This window comes from Phalacrocorax aristotelis, chromosome 5, assembly GCF_949628215.1.
Source record: "Phalacrocorax aristotelis chromosome 5, bGulAri2.1, whole genome shotgun sequence".
Taxonomy (NCBI): domain Eukaryota; kingdom Metazoa; phylum Chordata; class Aves; order Suliformes; family Phalacrocoracidae; genus Phalacrocorax; species Phalacrocorax aristotelis.
In genome coordinates, this window is record NC_134280.1 from 60214466 (window position 1) to 60233978 (window position 19513).

Genomic DNA, 19513 nt, shown 5'->3' on the forward strand with positions numbered 1-19513 from the left:
ACATCCTTCGTTGGCACCAGTGGCTGGGCTGGTTTGTAGAAAAGGTGACAAGCACTTTGTATGGGGGTCTTTGTTTAGAGAAGCAGCAAGTGCCTGAAGAGTTGTTGAGTGTAGGGCAGCAACCACATATTGAAGTGCTCTGGTAGACCTGGACTGTAGCAAGACTAGACTTGACAAAACACACCATGCCTATTGCGAGCTTAACCTTTTCTCTTTTTTTTTTTTTTTGTAATTTTTTTTTAACTAAAGCTTTAGCTCTTGACACTTTCAGTGTTGGGCGTCTGAAGTGGCATATAGAATTTTAATTTTCAGTGACTTCAATTATCATGTTTCAAACTTTAAAAACTATATTGGCTCTTCAGTGGATTCAGGGTACATTTTGTAGCCAGTGGCTGTCAATGAATTTGTGATAAAATCTGAGACTACAAATGTGAGATGAACTGTAAGTCAGTAAGTCAGGAATGTCCTACTGAGCAGTCCTGTTTTTGCCAGAAGCATTTTCATGTCTAGTAAAGGGGATGAAGTGGAAAGTGTTGTGGTGGAGAGAGCTTCCTGCTGCAGCTTCTGGTAGCTGTCTGCTGTCGCTGCTTATGCAGCTGTTTCTCTCTGGAGCCCTTCCAGGGAAACAGTCATTGCTGATCCAGAAAATGTGTTGTTTCATTACATTTCATGCCTATCTCTTGTTGCATCACATTTAGCTCTATCATGAATAAACAGTTGCCCAAATCCATGTAGGATGTAATCCTGTGGAGTCAGTCAAATTAATCCTTGGATGTTGTACAAAGGCCAGTGTGGGTGTGAAGTCCCAGGTCTGGTGACTACGGAAATGAACACACCTGAGGCCCAGAACAAATGACGGAAGAGGGTTTGCCATGGAACAGCAAAGCATTCTGTCCATCTGCATCCTGCAGGCTGTCAAGGCATTGACAGAGCCTCTTATCACTGTGTGGGGAGACCCACAGCCACTGGGGCCACCTGCAGCACCAGGCAGCAGCTTCGAGGTGTGTGGGGAAAGCCATCTCTTGGTGCTCATTTCTAGCAGCTTGATCCGTTCCTATAGGTTTTGATTTCCAGTTGGTGAATTGGATAAATATTACATATAAGCTAAAGGAAATTTAGTAATTTAGGTAGATAGTTTTCACTATTTTTTCACTAGTATATGTGTCATTTCCACTGAAGAGTAGAAGTGGCGCTTCTGACTTAGCGTGCCTTAGGACAACAAAGGGTGTCCATGTGCCTATCCAGTTGCTGTTCAGCTGGAGTCTAAAATTAACCTCCTTTTTTTCACCTCCAAAACAATGAAAAGGCAGAAATGAGAAAATCTTGAATTCTTCATCCCAAGAACGTATGTGGGGTGGATCATAGTTGAACACTTTTATTTTCCAGGACTAATGTAGTGGTTTGGTACCTTGGGCAGGAGAGGAATTGAGGGATTGAGAGTTGGATGACAACAGTGCAATGCTAGGAGCTGCAATGGGTTTTGTCTATTCTTAACTGTGCAAAGAGATGCTGTTTGTTTGCATCCCTCACCCACACAGTACTACCAACTGGTAGATTCTTTGACTGTAAGCCTGTAAATGCCGAGAGCTGTGTTTTCGCATTTTTCAAGGTAAATGAGTGGATGAGATTTTTGTGACTAGGTTATCATGGAGTGTTATTTTGGTTTTTGTTCAACATAGTGCTTATATTCTTGCTCTCTTCCTCGTTTCTCTCAAAACCTCAGTTGTTTCTGTAAGCTTAGTTTACTGTGTGAAAACCAATGGAGGCATTGAGCAAATTCTCAGCTGTTAAACTGCATATGGTTTTTCCAGAATGGGATATAGGTGCCTGCATTCAGAGGCTTCAGATTTAATAGTGGGGGTCGGGCAGGGTTGCAAGAGGCCTCCACTTCTCATCCTTCTCTCCCATGCCTCTTGTCCTATTTTGTAAATCATATATTTGTGCATTTTGTGTAGGATATCATATAAAAAACCTGCACCTAGCACAAAAGTTATTCTGCTTTTGAAGAGGTAACTTGTGCTGCCATTTAGCTCAGCATTAAGTGCTCTTATTCAGTGTAGAGATACTTTCTGGAGATTTTCAAGGCGCTGTCATTCTTAAGCATACTAATAGAGAGAAAGTAGCATCTTTTACGGTCAGATTGACCTTTGAGTAGAATCAAGCTTATGAGACTTACCAAATGCTGAGTATGTTTATATTATTACAAGTGAAACTTTCTGAAATCTTTTAATCGCACAAAAAAAAAAACCCACACCCAAAACCCATGATGTTTTTGCTCTATTTCAGTCTGAAGATAAATAATGCAATGGGCAGGGTGTGCTTTGGTTATAGTGTGGAACCAGATTTATAGAGAAACAAATTTGTATCTTTCAGGGAAAAGTTTTAACAGTACCTTAGAAACATAATATCTACTCAGCAGCTTAAGTAGCCAACTTCTATAAAATATACATGGGCTTATTAGTCTTTTATTGTGAAGTACCAAAATTTCCATGCTTTACTTAATATTTGTCATTTTAAACTGAAATAGTCCTAAGACTGTGACTAGGTAACTGTTGCTGGCTGTTAGGATAATCTCCTAAACTGTTGGTTTAGGAGAATATCTGGCACCATTAAAGACAGTTGAGCTGTGAATGGCAATGCAGATGTCAAGAAACTCTTGGTGTTTGTCCAACCCTGTTTGTTAGATTTCAGGATTGATTATTCAAGACTTCCTTATATGATGTCTGTTGTCACAGTCTGTGTTAAATAACAAGAAATTAATTTCAAAAGCAGTCCCTGATGAGCCAGGAGACTGGGGTAACAGGAGGTGAAAATATGAAGCCATTCAAGGTTTGTTCTAGGCTGACTACAAGAAGGTTTCTCCTTGCCTGTCTTTGCAAGCAGAGAGCTGGGGAGGGAGGGAAGGGACAGGACAGTGGTACGGTCCCTTTCCTTACTTAATAAAGGCAGGAACATAAACACAGTAAGAATTACCTTTGCAAGGGTTTTGTGATTATTTTGACCCTAGAAGTTTAAAAAAAAGTAAATCACAAAGTGCCAAGAGTAAGCTCTACACTAGCAGGAAATGTCCTTAATAAATCAAAGAACAAATAGTTCTCGGACATAGATAAGTGTGTTTATGGAAGGTAACCATGGATGATAGCAAATATACAACCATTTTTCACAGTGTCTCTAGGCAATTAGGAAGATATTTTGTCAATGGTGATAGGAGGAGGGGAGACGGCAGAATCCTCCTTAAAAGTTTACCACACTGTGTTGCAGAGGACCAGGAGGAACTAACAGTGTTCTCTGTGTGGGTTTTATTACTTGGCAGGAACCACTATGACTAAATCTCAAAAGCCTGCTTTTTTTAAAAAAAGTTGCATTTATTTATATATAATACAGTTTGTTAGCCAAAAAAACAACCCCACCTTATCAAACCATGTATGGTCTTTATTTGTAAAATGTTTCTAACTGCTTGCTAAACTTTACTGGAAAACTGTGTAGCTGTGAAGGCAGTCATTTGACAGAGCTCAGAGTTCCCATGTTAATCACAACAAGCATATGCATAAAAGAGCTGACCCAGACTCCATCAGTGATCCTCTTCAGTCAGGGTAACATCTGCACTCCATTTTCTTCCTGTATATAATTACATCTGTTGATGTTTTCTTAATATTTAGCATGCAGTGAGGAGTGTTCTTGTGAAATTATGAATTAAATATGTTCTTCTAGGAGGAAGAAAGCCAAGTGGCTAATGCAACAACCTAACTTTAACTTATTTCATTTCACTAGTTAACAAAACACTTGCCTAAAGCGAAAGTACCTCACAGGAACTCTTCTTTCAGGGGGAATTTATTTGAATTATGTATTCAACTAAAAAAAATTTTTTTTGCACTTTTACAGTTGGGTTGGACAAAGTCATGGACAACTTAAGCAAAAATTATCTGGTGCTGACTTTTGTTAAATTTGAAAACAAATGAGTAACAAACGAAAATAAATAAATGACTGTATTTTATGAAATTGAAATGTAATGGGAACCAGACTCGTATCCAATGAGCCTCCAGATACAGTCCGTGCCTGCTTGAAACTGTAATCACTGTCTGGCTATGTGTGCGGGACGCACAGGAGCATGTCTGGCGTGTGAGATAATGGGTTTGGATTTGCAACGCGGCACAGCTCGGCCTCACAGCCAGAGCTCTCCCCTCCGCTCAGGCCTACCTTGTCCCTCCCTGCCTGAGCTCGGTGCTTGAACTGATGGCATAGATTTTTGTGAAGTGTGTGTGAGGGTTGGGGGGAGGTGTAGAACAGCAACATTGTCCAGCTGTAAGACTGTTTCTAATGACTTTTTTAGTAATCAGTCAGGAGAATGTAAGCATTAGATATGTTTGGGTTTTAATTAGTTTGCTTTCTGGAAATCCTTTGCTTGTTAGGCTGTGAAAACTTACAGCTGTCAACTAAAATTTGGGCGAGAATTCTCTCTAATTTATGAAGAAGTTCTTCTAAGGATGCCCAAATCTAGGTTTAAGCTCCTAAAATGTGATTGTGACCACTGGGTGAAATGGAATAGGACAGGCTGAGCTCCCTGGCTGTGGCAAAGCAGGACAAGTCTGCCGACTTCTCTCGACGTGCCCTGCTTTGCAGCAGTAGGCAAACTAGGCTGTTACATGCAGGATACTCCCTCGCTTGAAAGAGAGAGTAACTAATACTGTAGGGCTTATTACAGATTTGTCTAACAAGTGTAGCAAATGTACACCAACTTCCTCTTTAGAACAAAGGCAGCCTACACCAAGACCACTTATTTCCTTTCCCCTCCCTTTATGTAGCTGTAATCCTGTTTAGTGCAAGCACTTTTGAAATGCTGTGAGTTAGACACGTACAAGCGGATGTTCAGTGTTTGGATTTTTGCTGTTTCTTCTGTTTCATCTTTTTATCGGATGCTTTTATGTCTGCGTGAAGCACAGTTTATTCTCTTGTGTAAATTGACTGAACACCAACATGCGTACAAAATTTGGATGTTTATTGATATAAGTAGATGACTTGAATATACTGTCAGTAGCATAAGTCTGGTTATATTAAGTTGTACCAATAGAGTAAGTTAGAAACTGTGTTGAAGTCAATGCAAAACCCTGTGTAAGACTCCTCCTTTCCTCTGCTAGTGTTTAATTATTGGAGGTGGCCCATGTGGCTTGAGGACTGCCATAGAACTTGCCTTCCTGGGAGCCAAAGTTGTCGTCGTGGAGAAGCGGGACACTTTTTCAAGGAACAATGTGTTGCATCTCTGGCCATTTACAATCCACGACCTCCGGGGACTGGGAGCAAAGAAATTTTATGGAAAATTCTGTGCAGGGTCTATTGATCACATCAGTAAGTATCTGGGTGCATGGGCACTGTTCACATAAGAGGTGTACTGAGGTCAGAAGATTAGTGGAGACTTTCTTGATTTGGCATAAAGCTCGTCTGCCTTAAATATGTGTAAGTGCATGTGTGTGCACAGAGGAAAAAAAATGGTCTCATTTAAGCAAAATGGCAGTTGAACAAATGACAGTCTTATGGAGCAGTTTTGTTAGTCTGGATTTGTTAAACAATAGGTTTTTATTATGAAGTATGAAGAATATTGATATTCATTCGAGTATGTTGAAGGTAGACACAATCCTTAATTAAATGAGAAAATATGTAGAAGTGGGATATTCTACAGGGACGTATGCTGTAAAGTTTTCTGTCCTAAAATGGTCAACGTATTGGTTGGCAGATCCTTTAAATATCATCAAGAAGGAAAGCTTTAAAAAAAATTACTCTAAGAAACTCACTGAAATGAGTTTTATTACTTACGAGACTGTGTTGGACGAGAACAACATCCTGTGGTGGCTGCAGTATTTGCATTCATCACAGTGTGGGAAATAATGCTGCATGCTGGTGTTAACTGTGAGTATCGGTTGGGTGGCATACTGGTAGCAGCTGTGACTACTTATGTATTAAACACCTCTTTGTTACTCGCTGTCTACAGGTATTCGACAACTTCAACTTATCCTCTTCAAAGTTGCACTTATACTAGGAGTTGAAATCCATGTGAATCTAGAATTTGTGAAAGTCCTGGAACCTCCTGAAGATCAAGAAAACCAAAGTATTGTTTATCATAATGTAGTTCTGTTCACAGTAACTTCTTTTTATGCTGGGCATTATGTGAAATTGGTTGAATTCTGTTAAAGAAATTAGAGTGTTTTGTCCTCCTTATTCAGCTAGGTTTGCTATATGCGAGTCGTAGGCGTAAGTATCATTGTGACAAAGCACTGATAATGCTTAAAATACGACCCAGTCTGAGAAGCTGAGGTTTTGCACTATGTCTTCCGGCATGCGTTTGAGGCTTTGTAGGGAGTCTGGTGTGGCTTTTTGGTATCTTCTTGCAAAAACAATTTTTGATTGATAATATAAATATTGAGGATGGATTAAGCTCCCTGGGCCTCATTTTGCTTTCACATTTGATATAACTCCCACTGGCACACAGAGTCTTATCAGCCATATTATGAAGATTTTAAAATAAACTAGAGAAAGATTTATCTTTTTTTTTTCTGTTTTCGTTAAAAATGAGTACTTACAGTGTAATAGCAATAGAATATATTAAAATTTTACTTCAATTAAAATACTATGCTACCTCAAATGGTCATATAGTGACAGTAGAATAAATGTATTAAGTAGTTAAAGCATTTACAACTTTAAAATATGGACAATACAAACATTTTCATGTAATCAGCTTCGTGTTAATATAAAAATTAAACTTAGCTTTGTGAGTATGCTTCTGCTTAATTTCTATTTAGAAGACGAAAGTGTTGACGATGAAATGCTATTTTTCTTCTTTTAAAACCCAGCCCATCCTTGCTGTTACCACATATACGTACTTTCCTGATAAGGTCATTGTGGGGCTATTTCTATGAGAATGAAGTGCTTAAGCATATTCTTGTGATATAGGTCTGAGAGGAAGTTTAGTGTATCAGGTGATCCACATGAAGGCTTCCATTTTTTTGTTGTCCGTTTACAAGCTTGACACCTTGCTAATACAGCCTGAACATAGCTTTGACTGCAGCAGAACTTCCCTGCATCAAACTGAGGCAGAATTCAGCTCGTTTGAATGAGAAATGGACTGTTCTTCTTAATGCCCTTTCTTGAGACTCTAAAAGCACTTCTCCATTGTATTGCTGAAGAATGAATAAATATTATTCTTTGTATTTTTAGAGATAGGTTGGAGGGCTGAATTTCTTCCCGTGGATCACCCCTTGTCAGAGTATGAATTTGATGTTATTATTGGTGCAGATGGCCGCAGGAACACATTAGAAGGTAGGTGAATGTGTGCTTTATCCTATTAATGGTCTTTGGGGTATTTTGGAAAGCCTGAAAGTAGGAGGAGAACACAATGCAACAGGCTACCCTTCAATCCACTGAAGTCTGTGTGGAAACTATTTTTTATGTGGCATCTTCTGCTTTTGTTGTCAAGTTGTAGCTCAAAATAAAGACATTTAATGTCATTACTGATTCTCAGCACTGTGTATCCGTATTGCCTACAAAAATGCATCATGATGCCATCAGGCTTGCTTCAAGGTTAAGTAATTATATAATGATTTAACTTTAACAAGGCTAACAAGGTACATGTCAGGAACTGCATAGTCTTTGCTGTTGTGCCGTAAATTCGCACTATATGTTTGAACTAATGACCAAAACGTGACTGCCAGGTATTTAATGAAAACATCAGAGGTATCGCTCTTTTACAGAGGTGATTTAACTTCAGAAGCAGTTACTTTGGAAACAATACCAAAAGATAATAAATAATTCTAAGGTGGGGGGGTGAGGAGGAAAATGCTTCATGAACTGGAGTCACAGCTGAGAATTCAGACCACCTGAGCTGTCTTTCTAGCGAGACACTAGCTAAGCTGCTCCTGTATCACATGAACAAACTTGTTAATTATATATTCCCCTTGTAGCTTTAATTATATCTATGTTACTTTCAGTTTACTAAGTACACTATTTCCTTTTTTGTAAGCTTCATTGGTTGTCTGCTTATTCTTATATCTGCCAACCCCAATACGCTTAGAGTTAATTCCTTATAATGTTCTATTAGAAATTTCCCCACACTATTGTCCAGCAATTCCCTGTAAAAGACTGTTTAAATACGTATCAGCAAAACAAAATTATTCTACCTCAGCTGCAGACTCTATTGAGAAGTTAATGGTTACCATAGTACCAGGATCTAAGGGAATATTTGGTGTGCTGAAGATCATTTACAGAAGCTGGTATTGTCATATTAAATCTATCCCAATGAAATAATGAAAGCATATCAAGAAGCACAGAGACAAATTTATAGCTGATTTATTTCTTCTTAGAAAATATATGAGTTCTCTGAAAAGTCAGCTGCAATTGGAGAAAATACTCTAAGGACACTGTCCTACTTCAGAATTTACTTACAGATAAGGGGAATATGCAGAGGGAAAAACTTAAATGTGTGATTGCAAGATTGTGGCTTAGTGGGCTTTTTTTGTGAAAAGAGGAAGATAGGATGGAGCGAGAGAGCAAGTAACTTTGCAGTCAGTCTCACCTTGGAAATATTAAGTCACTGAATATTTTTCAACCCCTAATATCTTCGAAAAACCTCATTCGCTGGTACTGTGTGCATGTTTTCTCATAAGCTGTTTACCACTTATATCAAAAATCTTATTTGCTATTTAGCATGTTAAAAATGCTTCCCTCCATTAAAATTAATTTGCTTTATTTCCAGTCTGTTTTTCTTTAGTCATCATTTGTCCTTACCTTCTTCCCATGTACGGCTTCTTCCCATAGTTCACCTCCAGACCTGGGGTTTTCTTTGCTTGTTTTTTTTTTAATGACACTTTATCTTGAATGCAGTACAGTTCCAGTTTTGCAACTGGAAGTGGGGAGAAAGGACCCTTTGCATTCAAAGGAATTTTGGAGGAATGATGGAATCTGCTGGTGGTGTGTCGTGTAATGAAGTGTAGGACTAGATGTAGGAAAGAGACTGAGCTGCCTTGAGCTGACCCTCCTTGAAAGTCCAATGTGAAGTTTCCAGTGTGTTTAATTCTTTTTTTGCTTACCAGGTTTCAGGAGGAAGGAGTTTCGTGGAAAGCTGGCTATAGCTATCACGGCCAATTTTATAAACAGAAATACAACTGCAGAAGCCAAGGTAGAAGAAATTAGTGGTGTTGCTTTCATCTTCAATCAGAAGTTCTTCCAGGACCTTAAAGAGGAAACAGGTGGGTGCATCCTCATTTTTTCCACAACAAAATACAAGAGGCAGTAGAGGAGCTCTTTATGTGCCAGGCCACCCTCCTATTCCTATTAACAACTACTTAAATATATTGTATTAAAAAAAAAAAAAGTTATAAAATGCTGTTGATGTCAGAATCATGCAGATGAAGATGCCCATTTATGGTTCAGTGAGATTTTTAATTTTTTTTTTTAGCTTGGGCGTTGCCACATTGTAGCTTGTTTTAATGTTTAAACTTTTCTTGACTGTAAAAATGTCTGCTATGTTGAACAAATTTAGAAGAGCATTTTCAGTGCCCAGAGATTTCCCTTAAGACATGATTTGTTTTGTTTGTATCCGTTCACATACTGAACAGCTTAAACCCTGTCAAAAAGGTTCTGCCTTTCTGGGAGGAGTTTATTCTTGCTTTTTGATGTGTAGATCTGATAAACTGCAAAGAACTAGACAGGACTCTGCTGTAAGTACTTAAAATATAAACTGTGAAATACTTCTTTATGAAAGGGTTTTCAGAATAGTTATATCGACTGTTAGCACAAGCAATTTCATTCTTGGTTTACAGCTGATTTTTAAAAAAATTATTATACTAGAAACCAAACCTCCTGGTTAGACCCAATGCCATAGGCCTAGCAACCTAAAAAGCACTTTGTTCCCTTGGGTCCCCTTTTCTATCTCAGAAGATTGTTAAGGCTGTAGTTAACTGGCTATTCCTTAAAAGAATGCTGAATAACTTCAAAGTATGCTGAGGCAAACTCTTATGGGGTAAGGCCAGTCTCCTCTCGTGTTTTGTTTTATAGCATCTTGTCCACTAATGCTTCATCTCAGCTGGGAAGGTGAATGTATCCCAAGAAGGAAATGCACCTGTGGAGTTAATCATGTTGTTAGTAAATGTCAGACAATGCACTGTACTTCATAACAAATGTATTATCTCTTTTCAGGAATTGACCTGGAGAATATTGTTTACTATAAAGATAGCACTCATTATTTTGTGATGACAGCAAAAAAGCAGAGTCTTCTGGACAAAGGAGTGATTATTAATGTATGTAAAAATACTGGCTAAAACTCTATTTTATTTACTTGGCACAGAGTAAGTGTGAACATCTGCATAAATGTTGTTGCAAGTTATAGAGGGTGTTTATAGTTACTAGATCACTTCATTAAAGCTCAGATCACTTAGATATTACTCTGACTTATTTTTTTTCCTTTTGTTTTTCCCTGCAGTCAGGAGAAAGTTTCTGTAGAGAACTGAAAACAATACTTCCTAAATTTGTCAGCTCTGAAACTGGCTGAAATGGGATCTTGACTCACCTTGGAAATATGTGGTGTGGTCATCACACCAGAAAATAAAAACCTCATTATTTAAAGGTGAACATAGCATAGCTATGTCTAGTTTTAACAGGCAAATAAGGAAGTGTTAAAACCTACCTCAGGCTAAACTACAAATTCTCTAAAGTGGGTGAAACACAATAATAGTAGATGGCTATAAACACAATGGCCTGAACTTTCAGAGGTACTTGAGGCTTTTTTCTTTTTATTTTTTTTTTCTTCCCCCCTCCCTCCCATGTCCTCCTTCTTCTGTTAAGATGGGGGGGGGGGGGGGGGGTGTTTTCTTTTGTTTCTAGAAAGTGTTTTGGCACCATTTAAATTATTCTTCCTGGAAACCCAAGAGAGGTCAATTTTTCTTGCCAAGTAAGACAGTGCCAAAACAGTCGAGTATAATTTCCGAAAGGAAGCAGTTGTGGGGAGCTATCAGAAGGCTTCTTGGTTTTCTGATGGGACCACTTAGCTCAGTGCCATGATCTCCTGCCCAGGGCTCCAGGGAAGAGCAACTGTCCTTGCCTAGATGAGGTGGGAGAGGGGAAGGGCTGTAGCCCCCAGCAGTGTATGGGGGAGAGGGAGGTGGGCCTTGGGGTTGAGGTGTGGATGTTTGTAGGTGGGCACAGCCCCAGGAGATCTGTGGGGAGTTTGGAGAAAAGGAGCAGCAGCCGTGACCCATCAGAGCTGTTTTCATGACCTTTTCCTAGAGAAAAAAACAGTCTCTAAAACAACTGGGCTAATAGCGGTTCTGTGGTATCATCCCTGCGATTAGGGGTCTCATCCATGATTAAGCTCTAAATAGAAACTGCCTTATTAATAATCACTGGCTTGTAAGTAGGATGACCTGTAAAGGCAGGGTCCTTCACCATACTGGCCAAAAAAATCCCCAGCCAAAACAGAACAACAGACAAGCTTCTACGATCCAAACCTGAATGTGGTGTTACTAAGATGTTAAGTCAAACCTTCAGGCTGAGACCTGCATGTTACGCCATCAGTACACTGGTATTTCTGCTCCTGTGTACTTCAGATGTGGGGTGCACACATGCAAAAAAGCATTGCAGTGATGATGATAACATCTTTTGATGGGAGGGAAGTAATGTTATGAAAATAACACAAAACCGAGGAACTGGGAGGCACTGTAATATTCTATTGCAAATAAAGCTGTTTATTCAGTGTTGGCATAGAGAGTGTTTGGGGTAGTAGTACAGTAACCTATGTTTGTGTTTTAAATTTTTTGGAGGAGATGACAAATCTCACTTGGTCTTTTTATGCTGTGAGATAGGTGGTTGCCACTCATGCTATGACCCTGCAACATTCCTATCCAGAGGGGATAGTTGCAGTATCTAATCCTACTTGCTTCTCTCCTTGCAGGACTATATTGATACGGAGTTGCTCCTCTGTGGGGAAAATGTGAACCAGAGCAATTTGCTATCCTATGCCAGAGAAGCTGCTGACTTTGCAACGAATTACCAGCTGCCTTCCTTGGATTTTGCAATTAATCACTACGGGCAACCAGATGTAGCAATGTTTGATTTTACTTCCATGTATGCATCTGAAAATGCTGCACTAGTGAGAGAGAGGCACAGGCATCAGCTCCTGGTGGCACTTGTTGGAGATAGCTTGCTTGAGGTATATCTTGGAATGTCTTCCAATTAGTTGGAGTTTTCTCTTTGTTTGTTTTTAATTTAGCCATTCAGTCTACCCTCCAAAGCAAACCGTCCTCTCTTACATGTCCTGAAACAATAGTACCTTCTTTGGAATAGATTTTTTTTTTCCTTTTTCTTTTTTTTTTTTTTTTACCCATAGTTTATCTCATAACTAATACTTGGCTGGCAGTCTCTGGCTGAGATCCTGTTTTGTTATTTCTGTCTGAAAACTGTGAGCTGTGTGTCCTCAGCCTGGGTGCATGGCATCATTTTCCTGACTTCCATCATGAAGGAAAAACTCAGTCCAAAATTTTATTGCTCTTTGCCTTAATATGTTCTCTTTTTCTGAAGTGAAAAGTGTATGTTGTAACTATTTTTTTTTGTTGTTGTTAAACTCATGCTGACAACCTGAAGTGTTTAAAAAGATCAGGCCAAAGCAGAGTCAGGAGATAAGGCATCTTTCTTCCTTTTTTTTTCCTTGACTAATTCTTGAGTATTGAGTGGGGTTTTTGTTTTTTGTTTTTTTTTCCCACCCTTTACCTTTTGAGGTTAAGAAATCTTTTTTAAATATAGAAGTTAAAAAAAGTGAAAACAGTCTCTTTCATTACCTAAGACTTGGAGGAGAGAAACATCTAAGATCTGCAATAGTTGGCTATGTTGTATTTTAACTCTTTCTGGCTACTTTTCTAAGACAGTATGAAAATGTAGACTCCAAATGCACATTGCAAGTTACTTTTGTAATAATACCTTAAGAAATACAAGGAATGTAAATGCTTCTTACAGCCCTTCTGGCCAATGGGTACTGGCTGTGCAAGAGGCTTCTTAGCTGCTTTTGATACTGCATGGATGGTACGGAGCTGGGCTCAAGGAAAACTCCCTTTAGAAATCCTTGCTGAACGGTGAGTGCTACTTTTGTCTTCTCCATCGTTTCCAGTGTTTTAAAGAGTTCCAGTGTTGGTAGAAGGCAGTGGAATTCAGAATGCCAACAGGAGAAATATTCTTCTTCACTGCAGTGGCATTGGGTGAAATTGTTCAGTAACCTGAAGGAATGGATAATTTACAGCAGCAGTAGGCCGTTGCTCTGTAAGCTTCTGCACACTAATACAAAGATCCAGCAATGTGCATGACCTGGGTTTAAATCACTAATGACTAGAATTAAGTGTGATCCTTAAGGAAATAAACCAAAGATACCTTGTGTCAAAAGACTAAACCTCCAACCATCTCGGAACCTGTTTTTTTATCAAAATAAAAAATCCTGAAACAAGTCCAAATAAATACTGTAATACTAACAGTTTTCATAGTTGGTATCTGTGATTTTTTAACTCTGCATTTTAGCTTAGTAGCCCTGATGCCCTCTTTAGATTAATAAATGTGTGGTAGAGGAGAATTGCTATAATGCTGCATCATAAGCTTCTCTGTGTAATGTCTTTTTGACCAGAGCAAAAAATCTGTTGTTAAGTACACCACCAATCGCGGTGTCGCCATGGTCTGATGGTTGAAGTTGCTGACTCTGGTCCTGGTGGCAACTGCTCTGCTCTGCTATAGCTGCCCAGGCTTTTTTGGGGCAGATATGTAATAGAAATAGTCATGGTTGTGGTAACGCAAGTAGAAGCATTACTAAGTTCAGGGCTTTGAGAAGTTTTAAGATAGAAGCCTGCGGGATGACTCAAACACAGCATAGTCCCAAATGGAAAATTGAACAGCATAATAAAAAAGGCTGTGGTGGTTATAGGAATTGCAGAATGATGGGATTTAGTGCTGTTATGTGGTAAAGTAGTTACTCTTTGGGTGGATGTTAAAGCAAAACCAGATGACTGAATGATGTAACCTCCTTTTTTTTTTTTTTTTTCTTCTCCTTGCTTGCTTCCTGCCTCAGGAAAATATGGGCATAAGTTCTAAGAGGCTGCTTTTTTGTTGTCTTTCTTCTGTCTGGCATCCTTCTCCTTCTGAGTGGGGATGAATGGGATGGATGCATTATGCATTTAGTGCATAACACTTGTCCTTGCAGAATCAAAAAAAGAAAAAATAATCTTAAAAAAATCTTAAAGATTTATTTTAATCACTATCTCTTGCATCTTTTTTTCTCTGTAAGAGAGAGCATTTATCGACTCTTGCCTCAGACTACCCCTGAAAATATTAACAAGAACTTTGACCAGTATACCATTGACCCAGGAACAAGATACCCGAACTTGAACTCAAGCTGTGTTCGACCTCACCAGGTCAGTACTTAAAAGGCTTGCTTGTGAATTCATAGGTCATTTTTTCATCCAGGAGAAATAGGGCCACAAGTAGCGCATAAACAAAATCTTCAGGAGATCCTTAATTTAGATCCAGCTGTTGATAAACTTTTTTTTTTCTCCAAGCAATTCTAACGTGCCGCCAATTGATTTTGCTTGTAGGTGAGACAATTATATGTTACCAATGAGTTACAACAATGTCCTCTTGAAAGAGTAAGCTCCATTAGAAGATCAGTAAATCTCTCAAGACATGGTATGTGACATCTCATGTTTGCTGTGGATTAATATTTGGAGGCTTCTGAGCATACAAAAACTGAGATGTTTGCTCTCCACTGTAACCACAGAGTCAGATACTCGACCTAACAAGCTTTTGACCTGGTGTCAGAAACAGACAGAAGGGTACCGTAATGTTAATGTCACAGACCTGACTACCTCCTGGAAAAGTGGCCTTGCGTTGTGTGCAATTATCCATCGCTTCAGACCCGACCTCATGTAAGTGACATCTTTAGATCTTGTTGAGTGTAGGATATATTAAGCATTTACCAAAGTGTAGCGTAAGACCAACCAGAACAACACCAACAGTCTACAGTCCCCTTCTATTACTGGTTTTTGCAAGGAGGTGCACACCGTTGCCAGTTTTGGGGGATGGGGAGGGTGGAGTTGGGTTTGCTTTGTTTTTGTTTTTTTTTTTCCTGTGTTCTTGCATGCCATTTAAAATGAAATATATATGCTTTCAAAGAGCTAGGAAGGCTTTGAACCTTATGACTTATGATCATATTTGGGGGAGTCACGTGGCTATTTAAAACAAAAATTGCAGTGCTTGGAGAATATGCAAGTCGCATTCCCAGGTCCCTCGAGACAGGCTTTTAGTGTATGTTTAAAACCAGAGCTATAATAGCACTGTCATGAGTTGCAGAAATACTTGGATGAGCCTTAAATGAGCTGTCCTCAGTATGTTGTAGCAGTTGCTGTGACAGTCATGTAGGGCAACACTGGGCCATGGAGGTGTTCTGGAGGTGCTGGTTTTGCACAAGTCTTTGTCCAGAAGAGCTCAGTGCCCTTGAATGTGGCCTATACAACAAGGGCTGGCCCTTGAAAATTAACTGCTTTAGGGATTGAATGTAAACAAGCATTCTCCTCTTGACAGTGTTTCTGGGATCTTAGCCCTACAACACCTGACTTCTTACGTATGAATATTTTGTAAGGTTCCTTGCTTAGATATAAGAAGGTCAATGTATAACAGGTGTCAGGAAATGGCATTTGCAGGCACTGGGTTACTGGGCCTGCTTGATGCCGTCTGTGGTGGGGTGACTCTTCTGTTCTCTCACCAGTCTCCAGAATGCAGCGGATGCATTCTCTTGCCTTCCTACACAGTCGTAGGAGTCATGAATTATTGTCAGCCTCCCTTTATTGTGGATAAATGAGAGAGATGATTGAGCTCTTTCATGAGGTGTGATAAATTGTAAAAAATAGAAGCAATACTCAGCAATGCTTGTTTGTACAGCTTTGCCAGAGGAAGAGCTAATATTGTAAGAATAAGACATTTTTTTGCCTTGGGATAGTTCAAAAAACAGGAATTACGGATGGTTTTGTGGATATAGGGCAGGGATAGAGAGTGTAGAAAGCAATCTTTGCTGTCTGTGAAAAGCATGTCTCTTAAGCACTGCTCTCTCTAGAAAGTTCATAGATTTATCCTCCTGAGCGAATGGACCTCCTACTGTTTAATTAACAGTGTGTTCATATCTTGTATTAAATACAACTGCTGAAAGACCTGGCCAGGTAAAATCCAGGCAGGCAAGAGGCTGTAGGCAGGGCTGGGGCAAAGGGCTGCCTGCAGCCCCCTGGCTCCAGAAACAGTGCGTGTGGATGTGGGGGAGAGAGAGAAGAGAAATTATTTGGGGGTTCAAAAACTTACACTCCTCCTTATGAGGAGAAAGAAACTACCCTGCCTGGAGCTTTATAACTTATTCACATGTTCATTTTAATCATGAATTTTGGAAGCTGTTCAGGGGATCAGAGTCTTAGAATAAGTCCCATAGAAAATGGATTAGAGAATGGATAACACAGTTCCAGGTGTGATGTACTTTATTTAGTGCACTGCTAAATCCAGTTACGACATGGACAGGAGGTCTTCATTCAAACGGTACATGTGACACCTTGAAAAGAAAGGTAGTGCCTGTGCATGTATGTGTGCACACATATAACAAGTTTGTTTCATACAATGCTAAGCTAAATTTACTCCTGCTGGCTTTGATTTATAGAACTAATTGAAACTAAAAAGTCTATTGCTAACAGGTGAAATCTGTAGTACCACAGCTGTATTTGGAGAGGAAAAGGTTTCTTAGCATTTCTGAGGAGGAATTGCGTTTCTTCATAAATAAGAGGATCCTTTTTTGTGGGACTACATCAAAATCCAGTTCAGTGAAATAGCTTTTAAATTACATTTCTGGCAAAGCCAGGATTGTAATAACGGGATTTGTATGAGACGACTTGGCACTGTGTAGACGCTGTAGCTTTGATGCAGTGAAATGCCTGTGCCCTCATTCATGGTGCTATCCTGCACCTCCCCAGTGGGCAAGGGAGTAATGCATATTTGTGAAGGGAGCAGAGAGCAAACCACCGCTGATGCTGCTGTGTTGTCCCTCCAGCGACTTTGATGCTCTGAATGAAGAGGACGTTGTCAAAAACAATCAGCTGGCGTTCGATGTTGCTGAGCAGGAGTTTGGCATCCCCCCTGTCACCACGGGGAAGGAGGTGGGCTTGGCCGGGGAGCCTGACAAGCTCAGCATGGTCATGTACCTCTCCAAGTTTTATGAACTGTTCAGGGGCACACCTCTGCGGGCAGTAGGTAAGCCGAACCCAGGCTGCTTCTAATTCTTGCAAGTTGGGGGAGTGGAAGTGCTTCATCTAGGCTGCTTATGGGCACTGCTCTTGAGCCAAGAGTCCTTTACCAGCTGAGCCGTTTTGGCATGCGAGCTTGCCTGCTTCTGTCTCCAATAGTTACCTTGTGCTTGAAAAAGGAAAGAGGGAAAAACTTGATTGAAGACCAGGGTTTTGTGGGTCCTTGGTGGTTTCAGAGAATAGGAGCAGTGGATAACTGCAGCTTGATACCATGAAGTTCACGTATCAGGTGATTAGAGTGATTCTCTGGTAAGGATGACTGCATACAGCATGCCCATTCCTGGGTATCCCTCTTCCTTTTTTAACAAAATCACCCTAAATTGTATGTATTTTCTTTACTTGCCTGGGTTTCTTATATATAATTGCTACCAGCACTCAACTGGAAAGTTCTGGCTTAGTCAAAGTATTTTAAAAAGAAACCTGAACAAATATCCTAAGCAGTCATTTTTTTGAACAGATGCTGGCGACAAGCAAAATGGAGAAAATAATGATCTTTGTTCAGCAAAATCATCGAAGTTCATCTTTAATAATTACATCAATTTAACTTTACCAAGAAAGCGAGTACCAAAGGTAAGTTGTGAAGGAAGACTTGCCCTATAAATCTTTCTCTTTTAAAAAGATGAAAATAAAATGTCAGGCTCAGACATAAGGGTTTTATATATATTCTATTAAAAGACCTGTAGAAGGAGACTTTTTTGAGCATAGTAAAAAAGTAAAATAAGATTTCACAGTAAACATGCAAACTCAATCATTATGAAGTTTGTAAGGATAAAACCGAAGCACTCAGTGTCAAATTGCTGAAGCATTAATAATAGTCCCAATAAAGCGTTTCCTGTAAATGCAAAATTTGGGATCACAGTGAGAATTTGGCTGTACTTGGGAAGAATTTGGATCCATCGTCCATGCCAATCTTGTTAAGTGTAGGTGAAAGTGTAAGGGGAGGAGGATGTTTTAATTGGTGTGTTTATAAGCTGTGGTTTTCAACTTGAAATATATGAGATCTTGGTCTGTTACCCATATTGTCTTTTAAGTTTTATTTTTGGAAATTTTTCTAAAAGAGTTTGTAGGAGGTTTTGTGAAATGCTAAATGCTAAGTTTCATATTTTGGGGGGGGGTTTGGTTTTCTGTGGGGTTTTTTTGGTGTTCGTTTGGGGTGTTTTTTTGTTTTGTTTTGTTTGGGTTTTTTTGAGATGGGAAAGTCTGGAATTTTTCTGGGCTATCTCTGCCTTTAAGAAAAATAGTACTGTAGTTCTGTATTCCAAGAGTTAAATATACAACTGTATACAATTGTATATCTGCTCGAATAATCACAGGTGTGCTAGAATGCTTATTGATTGGACAGGGATGCTGTTTTTTAACTAAAGCAGTGATCTGAACAGTTTGGATGCTGTCAAGGTTCTGGAGGGAAGCTTTCAAACCCTTATAGATGTATAAAGGCTGCAATGGTGACAAACAGCAGGCAGGTGGGCCAGCATGACTCTGAGATAATGATCTCTTAGTCATACCCATACACTTCTCTGTCTTGGTCACTTATTACTGAAAACTTATTGACATGCCATGTTTATGTCCCTGTATAAAACACAACCATGCCCATACATATTGCAGTTAAAGACTCCAGGGCCTTGAAGGGTTATGGAGTTAATACTGTCTGGCATAGGACTGTGTACGGTGAGAGTATAGTCTGTGTGTTTCTGAATGGATTATAACTTCCAAAGTTTTGCATGATTTAATTTAACAGTTACGCTAATGAAATTATTCAGTAATGAACTGTTTCACCTTCTGCCTATCCATTAATTTGGTCCTCTTCTGAAAGGAGACCTTGCGGAGGCGCTTTGCTTTCACAGCCAAACCTACCTTCATTTTTAACTTCAGTTTAAATGGGGAGTGTCTGCACAACCTGGCTTAGAGGCAGCAGCGTCTCAAGCCCAACTGTTGCAGATTAACCAGCACAAGTTAGACAGCAGCATGCAAGATGAATTCAACTTCTGCATTTTCTGAAACATAGCTTAATGCAAGACTGTTCCAGGTTTTGAGTTTCCTGGGCTAGCCAGAAACTGTAGATTGACTACAATGATTCTCAAGTTCTTTGGTTTTTTGTTTGTTTTTGTTGGTACTGTGTTTTTGGGTGGGTGTGGTTTTTGTTTGATTGTTTTGGTGGCTTTTGGTTT

At 39.4% G+C, this 19513-nt stretch overlaps 1 protein-coding gene across 4 annotated transcripts in view; it reads left to right on the top strand.

Moving 5' to 3' along the window:
• Window positions 1-19513, top strand: part of MICAL2 (microtubule associated monooxygenase, calponin and LIM domain containing 2) — a 129768-nt gene that overhangs the window by 37469 nt on the left and 72786 nt on the right. For all 4 annotated transcript variants that reach the window (XM_075094847.1, XM_075094844.1, XM_075094845.1 and 1 more), the window contains exons 3-14: window positions 5136-5343; window positions 5984-6100; window positions 7207-7308; window positions 9078-9233; window positions 10183-10283; window positions 11933-12190; window positions 12991-13106; window positions 14300-14426; window positions 14607-14697; window positions 14789-14936; window positions 17093-17292; window positions 17803-17915. In XM_075094847.1, coding sequence (XP_074950948.1) covers window positions 5136-5343; window positions 5984-6100; window positions 7207-7308; window positions 9078-9233; window positions 10183-10283; window positions 11933-12190; window positions 12991-13106; window positions 14300-14426; window positions 14607-14697; window positions 14789-14936; window positions 17093-17292; window positions 17803-17915 — 1737 coding nt within the window. The remainder of the gene's footprint in view (window positions 1-5135; window positions 5344-5983; window positions 6101-7206; window positions 7309-9077; window positions 9234-10182; window positions 10284-11932; window positions 12191-12990; window positions 13107-14299; window positions 14427-14606; window positions 14698-14788; window positions 14937-17092; window positions 17293-17802; window positions 17916-19513) is intronic.